Raw genomic sequence first — 10,873 nt, 5'->3', positions numbered from 1 at the left:
TTTTGAGTAAACGTAACAAAGAATTGTGTTTGTGTTCTAAATCTTTCTCTCTCCAATCCTTTTTTTAAAGCAATTAGGCAGGGCTTACTTAGGTATTACAGTTCTATTATGTAGGAAACTAATACTGATTTTTTAAAAATGTTATGTAATGAACTATTATATGGGCTTTATTTATTTTTACATTTCCTCTGTGCGTGCGTGTGTGTGTGTGTGTGTGTGGAGTCTTTCCAACAACCCTGTGAGGTAGGGTTAGTGATTGAAAACCAAGGCAGCTCACAACTTTTAAAGATACAGAAGACCTCTTGGAGACCAGGAAGATAGGCTGAGAGATGGTGAGTAGCATATGGTCACCCAGTACACTTTATAGCTCATTTTCTTTTTGAAAAAAATTAATTAAAATGATTTACATGCAGGCAAAGTTGATTAAGTAGATCAACACATTTAAAGCACATCCAACTCACATTTAAAGCACATGACTTCCCCTAAAGAATCCTGGGAAGTGTAGTTTTCCCCTCACAGTTATAGTTCTCACCACCCTTAAAAAACTACAATTCCCATGATTCTGTGGTGGGATTCAAGTGCTTGAAATGGGTATTGAATGTGCTATAAATGAATGGTGTGGATCTGCCCTTGGTATGATGTGCATTCAAGAGTGAATTGCAAAGAACAATTTTAAAATATACTTGTTTAAACAGGAGGAGGGTTGTAGCTCATTAGCAGGGCATATGCTTTGCATGCAAGGTCCAAAATTCAATTTCTGGAAAAGGCTATTGGCTGGAATCGTGGAGAGCCAATGCTAGTCCATGTCATGAGTACTGAGCTAGATGGGACCAAATGGCCTGAGACAGTATAAGGCAGATTCCTCTGTTCCTAAAACTGGGAAGAGACTCAAGGGTCACAGTGACTCCAAGAAAGAGTAGAGAATCTTCTTTTGTTTGTTGCTATGTGCCTTCAAGTTGATTGTGACTTATGTTGACCCTATGAATCAGAGACCTCCAAGAGCATCTGTTGTGAACCACCCTGTTCAGATCTTGTAAGTTCAGGTCTGTGGCTTCCTTTATGGAATCATCCATCTCTTGTTTGGCCTTCCTCTTTTTCTACTCCCTTCTGTTTTTCCCAGCATTATTGTCTTTTCTTGTGAATCATGTCTTCTCATTCTGTGTCCAAAGTATGATAACCTTCGTTTCGTCATTTTAGCTTCTAGTGACAGTTCTGGTTTAATTTGTTCTATCACCCAATTATTAGTCTTTTTTGCAGTCCATGGTATATGCAAAGCTCTCCTACAAGACCACATTTCAAAGCAGTTGATTTTTCTCTTATTCGCTTTTTTTACTGTCCAACTTTCATCTACTCAGAAGTAAGTCTTGTTGAGTTCTATGGGGCTTAGTAAGTGTGTTTAGAATTGCAGCCTTTGGGTGTATCCATCTTTACTCCTGAGTGTTCCCCTCTAACATCTCTACAACACTCGGCTCCTTTCTTCCTACAATGGCCTTCTGGTGACAGGCCTGGCCTGGGGCACTTAAACCCTTCTTCCCAAAAGCAAATGTACTAGATTAAATGTTCTCTATCTGGGCTCCATGTTTTAGCTAAGATTTCTATTGTAATTTCCAATTAGAGACATTTTTTTAATTGTATGCTCCAAGCAACTGTCATTGATGCTTAATGTATCACGATTAATGACAGCACTAGGGCCCACCCCTGTGACATCACTCAGGCCCACCCCTGTGACATCACTCAGGTGCACCTTCTGACATCACTAGGACCCATCCCTGAAATCTCAGGGTTTGGGATGCTTCTGACCTGGCAACCCTAATTCCCGCCTTCCATTGTTCTTAGCGAATGAGGGACACCACAGTTCTCCTGGAAAAATGAAGAATTTTAGTCTGCTTGCCTGCTGCATATGCAGAATCTATTATTATTATTATTATTATTATTATTATTTTACCCCAAACTGGAACTCAAGGTGGCTTCCAGATAAAAATACATATAATTAAGAACATACAGTAATCTAGATTAAATAAAATTAAACTGTTAACAATATTAAAACCATTCAAACATACACTTAATAAATCACCTCAGTTTAAAATAGTGCAATTAAAACAATGAGAATACAGCTCCCTCTTCAAGCCCTGACCTTAGCAACCTTCAGCTCCAAAGGCCTGTTGGAATAAAAAAGTCTTTACCTGCCGACGGAAGGATTGTAAGGAGGGGGCCATTCTTCCCTCCCTGGGAAGAATCTAGCAGTTTAGAAAACTGCACATGCTCACTTGATCAACACATGCAGCTCCACTCCTGACCCGTACACTTTCTGGTTGCATCAACAAGGAGAAGCAGCTTTCATCTCAGTTGCCTGTTTCTTAGGATATGTGTCTTAAGTGGTGAATGCAATGGGAGGGTCTGCCTGTCATCATGGAGGATGGAATAAAAGGGTTTGATTCCACCAAATACTCCCTCCCCTGAACAGATACAAGATGTAAAAGCAAACCTCTCTGTAGAAAAGGCAGTGATACTAACATTTGCATTTTTCAGCCCTGTACCCACCTTGTTAAATGGTGCTTACTCCTAAGTAAAGTTGCATTGGAATGCAGCCTCACTCACCCTGTTGCCTGACAGAGCCTCTGTTCAGCAATTTAGAAAAGGCTAAAAAGTATTTTTTTATACATACCCTTCTTCAAAATGACTGGTAGGCATCTCCCCACCAGAGATCACCCTACTTCCATCTCCCCAGTGATGGATATGTGTGTGTGTGTGTGCACGTATACATACATACATGTATATATATACATACACACAGAGGCTCTCCCTCTCTCTATGCATATATTCAGTGCAATGGGGGTGTGTGTAACCTTCTCCCCATTAATCTTAACAGGAATGGAACAGCTACCCTGTTTAAAGCTACTACAGCTTGCCAGGTCTCTAGAATTCACTGCATTTTATTTTATTTTTTAAAGAAGAGGTGCCAGAAGCCAAGTCTCCATCATGTTCCAGCCTTTATCATAGAAGGCTGCATTTCCCCTCTCTCTGATCGGATATGTGAGAATCGGTGTGCTAAAGACACTTCTTACATGCTCAGACATGCTCTCTTTAAATAAGATGATTGACAGAACTGATAGTATTGAAATCTTGATTTTTGTCTGTGTTAAAAGTTGTATGATTTTTATAGTGCTGCATTGACTTGTTTTATGTTTGTTGTGTTTTTATTGTTTTACATTGATTGTGCATTTTTATTGTTTTTACTATGTTTGTAAGCTGCCCTGAACTCTGTTTTTAACAGTGGAAAGGCAGGATATAAATCCTCTTAATAAATAAATATTCCATAATATGTATTTAAGGTTGAAAATGAAGGGTTTTTTAAAAAATCTTCAAATCCTCCCCCAGTTTTTGGTGGTAATTGCTAAGCACAAAAAACAACTGGACAATGCAACCTTTAATATGATTAATTTGCTTAATTAGGGTGTTTTTGCATAATATGCAAATTATGCAACTAATTTATAATTTGCATAATATGCAAATCAGCCTGCCTGGATTTGTGGAATTGGAATATGGCAACCCTATGCATTGTTGTTAGGCTGGTGATGAAGGGGATCTAGAGCAGGGGAAAGAGATAAGGCTGGACAAGTTGCCAGCTGGCAGCTGGTCTCTGAGGCAGAAAAGGAGGGATTACTCCTAAGGAGAGGGAAGGAGGCACCACATGCTCCCTGTGTGGGCAACTCTGGAGCCTCCTTTCTATCACCCAACAAATAGCAAGGGCTGGCTTCATACAAGGGATACAGGAGCTGTTTTGCAAACCGCCATTGTCCGGGATGCACAGGATTCCGGAGGGGGGTAAGATTGGGGTGCAGAAGAAGAGACACTAATTGCTCAAATTGTGACTCAAAAACAGCCAGTTTTTGCAAAAAGGGAGCGGATATGCTGGCTTGCTGTGCCCAGCTCCAGAGAAACCTTTGCAGAGAGAGAGAGAGAGAGGATGTGATTGGGCAATGTTGAGACCCACCTGGGGTTGAGGAGAGGAATTGGGAGTCAGAGACCGTGAGACAGACCTGCCCAGCGCACCCCATGGGCCTGGGAGAGTGTTATCTTTCAAAGTGATGGAGCTCCACATCCTAATTTATGCATGCCTGTCCCCAACACAGCTGGAGTGGGGGCAGGCAGCAGGGAGAGTGGGTGTGGGTGTTGCTGAATCACCAGCCCACACCCACCTGGTTTGGCAGGTGGGAGCAAGAGGGGAGCTACAGGGGAGCTCTAGAGGCATTTGGCAGGTGAGTGGTGGAAAGGAGGTGTGTGTGTGTGTGTGTGTTTGTGTGTGTGTGAATGCAGTACTGAGGAAGGCTATTTGGAGTAAGATATCCTCCCCCCCCCAAAAAAAAGTGGCTTCACTGCAAGGGAAGGGCTCTTAAAAGAAAAGATCTGGCCATCTTCAGCACTCTCAATTTAAAGAGGGACAAGAATGAATAATAAATTGCCATTAATACTAATAAGGCCATGCTCTGTGGTCCAAGCTTGCACTTAAGCCATGGTTTCTGGCATCATGATCTTTCCTTCCAGGTTGGCAGGTGTGGGGAACATGCCAGGTCCTCCAGATGCAGATGAACAACTCCCATTCTCCCTTTTGGCCATTGGCCATGCTGGGTGGGGTTGATGGGAGTTGTAGTTCAGTGACACCTGGAGGGCAAAAGGTTCCCCATGCCCGAGATAGTGGTTTGTGTCTGTTGATGCTGTCACTGTGATTAGGCAAGGCATATTGCTGGATTCCCGACTCCCGGCAACCCCGTCCAGCATGGCCAATCATCAGGGATGATGGGAGTTCAGAGATACCCATCATCAGGGATGATGGGGATGGATATCTCGAAGGCCACATCTTCCTCAGCCCTGGTTTAAGGCCACATGCTCAGATATACTCTTGTTTTGCTTTTTAATTCACATATTGCAAAAGCAAAGCCCCTGCCATCTTTTAAATAAAAAGGTTCTGGGGTTTGAAACCCCTGAAGCAATTGTGTATGTGTGTGTGCATGCGTGCGTGCGTGCGCGTGTGTGTAAAGCAAAATGTAGGCATCAAGAGGTAGTGAGTGGCCTAACCCTCCTTGCACGATGGGCTGGGGCAAACTTCTTAATTTGGGCAAAGATTAGGAATTGCCCAATCACACCCTCTGTACAGCTGCCTCACATCCTTATGCTACCTGCTGAGCACAAAGAGAAGGGAGACTGTTGCTTTCACCTTGCTTGTGAGCTTCCCAGAAGCCTTTACCCAAGAGACAGAATGCCAGATTAGATGGACTTTGATCTGATCCAGCAAGGCCGTTTGCACAGTCTTTGGGCACCCTGTCTTCCAAAAAAAAAAAAAGCTTGATATAACAGGAAAGCAGAGAACCCATCTGTTTGCAAGTTGTGTTCTCTTGTCTTACTTAGAATAGCTCATTGGTGATGGCAGGTGCACTCTGCACATGCTCAGAGCAACTGTCATTGTTCTTGCATATACTGTGATTGTAATTTCAATTTATATCCCACCCTTCCTCCCAAAGGAATCCAGGGCACTAGAGCTGAGTCCACTGGCATTAAAAGCAGGTTCTTGAGAAGCGGGTGGGTCCAGGGAGAGAGATTTGAAAGACGCTCAAGAGACTTCGCTCTTTTTATTTCTTTAGCAAGACAATTTTGGCCAAAACAAAACAAAAATGTAATCTACCATTGCTAAAAATCCCACATTCAGGAGGAAAATTGGAATGAGAAGAGAGGGTAATAATAAACTCACATCCTCACCATATATTTAAAACATGTTTAACACACTTTTAAAGCACATGGCTTCCCCCAGAGAATTCTGCGAACTGTAGTTTTCCCCGCACACAGCTACACTTCACAGCACATTTAACAAACTACAGTTACCAGGATTCTTTGGGGAAGCTGCCTACATTAAATGTGCTTTAAATGCATGATTCAAAAAAGGGCAACCAAGATGATCAAGGGGATGGAGTGATTCCCCTATGAGGAAATTTGAGGCTTTTTAGTTTAGAGAAACAGCCATAAAGAGGTGAAACAGAACCAGGCAAGGAGAGTGGCTGGCTGGCTTCCCTGCCTGGAAGGTGAGGCAGGCCAGAAAGCTGGGTGCATAGGTAGCCACCATCACACTGAGCCAACTGGGAGGATGTACTGGAAAGCTGTGCTTTCCCTGCATGCACAGAAGTGCCTGCCATGGAGCAGTGGCCAGTCCGAATCCTTTTGCTTAACCACTAGGTTGTCAGTTGGTTAAGCAAGAGGATCCATCCTGCCCGATCCTGCACCTTCGCAGGAAGCTCCTCTGCCCATAAAGAACCCCACTGATCTGGCCTTGGGGAAGGGGGAATCCCACCCTTATGGCCTCTACTCAGGGCAGGATCTATGATGCACTGCGTGTGCAGGGATAATCAGATATGTTAAGAATGTCGATGATGGGTAAAGTGGCAGAGATGCAGGTGTGGGGACAGCAAAAGTGGCTTGGATAATGTGTATAAGAAGGGAATTAAGAAAGGAGTTGAGGAATGGCAAGAAAACCTAATGGGGGAGAAGGATTCTTAATTAATTAATTAATTAATTTATGTATATCCATCTTTCCTCTAAGGAATTCAAGGTGGTGTAAATGATTCTCATCCCTCTTTATCCTCACAACAGCCCGGTGAGATAGGTTGGGCTTATAGATTAAAGGAGCAGTGATGCTGAATAGGAAGGGGGCTCTCTGTGTTGGCTGCACAGTCCAATAGATTTCATGGTCTTTTATAATTAGTCAGTGATATTAAAAAGGGAACCTACTGTTCTTATGGTATCCCACTTAAATGCTCACACTTGTATGTACATCTTGTAGATGCTGTCTGGTAATGTGGAAATGCTAAAGGAACAAAGAAGTGGAACGCTTAGAGTAGAGGCAAGATGCTCTGGACTATAACATCCATTAGCCCCAGGTACCTTGACTAACTGTTAGGCACAATGGAAATTGTGGACCAGAACATATTCCGGGCACCAAATTACCAACCCTTGAGTTACAAAATCACTGTTAATGGATTAAATTCTGTCTGATTGATGAGGGTTTTTTTTAGGAGTTCATGCAGTATTGTTTCCCCACCTTTTGTACGAAGGACTCAAAGAAGAATGCTTATTTCTCCTTCTCTCTCCCCATGTCCTTGGTCCTATACTCACAGCAACCCTGTCAGGTAGGTAAGTTAGTGACTGGCACAAGAGTTTCATGACAGAGTGTGGATTTAAACTCAAGTGTCTCATCTTAAGTGGCTCTCTGATTACATGTTAGGGTCTTTGTAGCCACTTTGATTTCATCACTGAGGTTTTTGATACCGTGCTGTGACCTGTGTAGATACTGATAACATGATTACTGCTTAATGTTTCTAGTTAGGTTTAGATTTCTTGTAACAGTATGTGAGATAATTACAAAACATGTTCAGCCTTTCTATTGAATTCTTGTGTAGCTTGGAAGAATTTGGTAACGTGCCTCTGAGCATATGGCAAGTGCTGGCAATACCGGCAATCAGCCTAAATAACAGAAACAAGACATATAGTGTAGTGGTCTTGGTTTTGGATGGAGCAAGCAACAATATTAAAGCAGCTGATGTAGTTCAGATATTCATTGTATTTTATTTATTTTTCAGTTTTAGTGAAGTTTCCTGTGGTAAACTCTTTTGCTTCTCTTTCTGTAAATATGTGCAGTACAGCAACATTTTGTATAATTTATAATGGAAACCTTCAAAAACAATTGTGGAGTAATGACATGGACGATTCTGTAGAATAGCGTCCAGTAGACATGAGGAATGTCTCAGGCTGCCGAAGGTAAAACATTGGGAATTAGATATGCATGCAAATTTCTAGGAGTCCGAACACATACATATCGGCCAGTCCAAGTTTGTTTTTTTCCAGCAGCTAAATTCATTGCGTAAGTAGCAACATTTTGTAATCAGTCTGATTTTATGTCAAAGCTGCACCTTTGGATGCAACTGTTCATGTACCCAAAATGGAAATAGAATATAACCTCCTGTTTGAAACACAAAAGGTTGTCTTCACCAACACATGACATTGAGTGATAAAAAGGTATTAAAAATAATAAAAATAGATTTGACACAGATTATTTCTGTGACAAGTGAAATATAGCTTTCTAGGTTAAACACTCTGTAAAAACAATAGTAAGCAAGGAAGGAAGCAAAGTAACAAGAATGTCAACAAACATACTGTTGCATGCCTCCCCAACGGGGAGCGGGGAGATTTCCGGGGTCCCTGCGCTCATCCAGGGTTTGGTTTCCTTTGGGAAAAAGGTCAGCGGAGACTGTGGTGTCTTTATGAAATATGGTTTGTTTATTTACACACATTCCAACCTGATCTTAGGATGGAGGGGTTCAAGGCATCAGCAGTCCAATATCCAGCTTTTCCATCTGGGTTGCAGGAGGCATCCTAAAGCCATGGTGCAGAGGATTGTTGGCGTGTGCGGTGATTTGCGTGTCAGCGCATTACTACTGAAGAGCAAGACGTCCAGAAATCCATAGACAAAGAACTTGGTTTAAGAGTCTTTTACTTCAGACATTAAGGCTTACAGCATACAAGCGGTTTCACTTTCCCCCACGACACTTCCTAACAAGAACCTCTCCACTCTGAAACAAAAACCCCCATAGAAGGCTGGCAGAACTTCCCCAGCCTTTATCTCCCTGGTTGCCTTGGCAGCTGCAGGTGCACGGCTTTGACGGTCGTGCCAAGGCTCAGCAAGGATCTTCAAGCAGCTTAACCCCTGCTATTGCTCTTCCTTGCTTACAGGCTTTCAGGCTTGATGGAAAATTACTAGTGACAGTCCTGCCTATGGGTCAACAAGGATAGCCTCTCTGCCTCCCTCCAGTCACCAACCTTTCTCTAGACAATTCTAAAAACACTCAAAGCACAAACCTCTGCTAGCTGCCAGGAAGGGGGGGGAGGCTTTCCTGAAAAGTTTTAAATGACAAAATGATCTTCCTGGTCCATTTCACAAGTTGCTGGGCAACTGATAGACCCATTATCCTACCTGGCCACTCTGTTTGTTTAACAAAGGAGAGACTCATCTGACCAGCAGAGGGAGTTCCACATTCCAAGGCACAGGATTCCAAATCAGGGGCTGGAAAGGGGACTCACAGGGATCATCCATTCCAACTGCCCCCCCAACTCATAACAATACATTCAGGAAATACCTCTTTGTGGCAACCACAACATTACGTAAGAAAAACTCCTGTGTCTATTGAATCACATGGTTTTCACTTCAAAATACCAGCCCGTAATGACGAGGAACATTTTAGGATCCACTTGGATTTCTTTTCAGTGAAAAGCTATTATGCATGCAGATTGAAGAAAGCCTGGATTTTATGTTGCACAATTGATTCCCAATCATATAGAGCATATTTTGGTGCACATGAACAATCCAACAGTTTACGTCTGCCATCTTTTCTTGTATTCAACTCCATCCCCTAACAACAGCAGCAACAGTGCTGTTGCAGATCAGACTTGAGGTCTCTGGAGCTGCCTGACTCTTCCAGTAATTGTCTTCAGTGCTTCTTTAAAATCTTTGTTTCTCAGAGAATATATGAGTGGATTAACAACTGGGGTTACCACTGAATAAAGGAGAGAAACAAATTTGTCCTTATCTAGAGAGTAGCCTGAGCTGGGCCTTATATATGTGTAAATGACTGAAGAGAAGAAAAAACTGATTACAATGAGATGGGAGGAACACGTGGAGAACGCTTTCTTCTTCCCTTCAGTGGAACGAATTCTGAAGATAGCTCTCAGGATAAAGCAGTAAGATGTTAGTGTCAACCCACAGCTACAAATTCCATAAATCACATCTGACACAAACACCATCATCTCATTCAGGCTAGTGTCTGAGCATGAAAGCTTTAAAACTGGGGGTATATCACAGAAGAAATGATTTATGTTAGAATTGCAGAAGGAAAGCTTCAGCATAAGTCCAGCATGACTAGCAGAACCAAGCATCCCAGCAATCCATATTGCACTGGCTATGGCAACACACACTTCCTTCCTCATGATGACTGTGTACTGCAAAGGATGGCAGATTGCAGCATAACGGTCAAAAGCCATAAATGAGAGGAGAAAAAGTTCTGTTGCCATAGCCCATACGAAAAGAAACATCTGTGTAATGCAGCCATAAAAAGAGATGGTGTTTCTGTGGGTCCAAAGAGTCTGGAGCAATTTTGGAGTTGTAACAGAGATGGAAAACAAATTCGCTAAGGACAAATTCATGAGCAGGAAGTACATGGGAGTGTGGAGCTTCTTGCAAGTACATATGGCAAAGATGAGGAGGAAGTTACCAGATAGAGCAGTAGCATAGATGAGTGTGAATATCCCAAAGAGAAGTGTCTGTAATTCTGCAGAGCTAGTGAGACCGATGAGTGTAAACTCCATCGTAGCAGACTGGTTCTTTATTACAGTATTTCTTATGTCGGTGTCCTAAGCAGATAAATTGTATTGTAAGTTGAATTAATTATTCTAATTCATACACAGTTCATACCTTTCTCTTTCATTCTCTCTCTTTCCTTCCCATCCTTTCTCTCTTTCAGTGCTATATGGTGACAATTGGCATCTGTTTGACTTCCCCAGTCATTTGCAAGGTTATGAGAAACCAGTCTGAAATCTCAGAAAATGTTGACACTCAGACACAATTTCATGCACAGTCCTTTAGAAGTAAGTACCGTTGACATAAAACATGCCCAAGATAGTCAGGCGAATCCCCCGCCTAAGGAAAGCCACATTGGGGTTCCCATTTCAGCAGGGACCCAGGACCTGTCAATAGAGCACCATGATCAATATTTTCTTACAGTTGCCATTAGTTGATGAGGATGAGTACCACAAATGGTTTCAGGGAATAATCTAA

The 10,873-nt window shown here is 42.4% G+C and overlaps 1 protein-coding gene across 1 annotated transcript; it reads right to left on the bottom strand.

Annotated features, from left to right (window-relative positions):
- Positions 1–9,483: 9,483 nt before the first annotated feature.
- Positions 9,484–10,404, bottom strand: LOC133367910 (olfactory receptor 13G1-like). Its single transcript, XM_061591997.1, has one exon. The coding sequence runs from the start codon at positions 10,402–10,404 to the stop codon at positions 9,484–9,486; it is 921 nt and encodes a 306-aa protein (XP_061447981.1).
- Between the last annotated feature and the right edge of the window lie 469 nt (positions 10,405–10,873).

The sequence above is a fragment of the Rhineura floridana genome, chromosome 11 (assembly GCF_030035675.1).
Source record: "Rhineura floridana isolate rRhiFlo1 chromosome 11, rRhiFlo1.hap2, whole genome shotgun sequence".
Classification (NCBI taxonomy): domain Eukaryota; kingdom Metazoa; phylum Chordata; class Lepidosauria; order Squamata; family Rhineuridae; genus Rhineura; species Rhineura floridana.
The sequence above is the reverse complement of the archived record's forward strand: the minus strand, read 5'-3'. Positions and strand labels throughout refer to the sequence as shown.

Coding starts and splice junctions, on each gene's coding strand:
- LOC133367910 (XM_061591997.1), bottom strand. CDS start 10,404: ATGGAGTTTACACTCATCGGTCTCACTAGCTCTGCAGAATTACAGACA.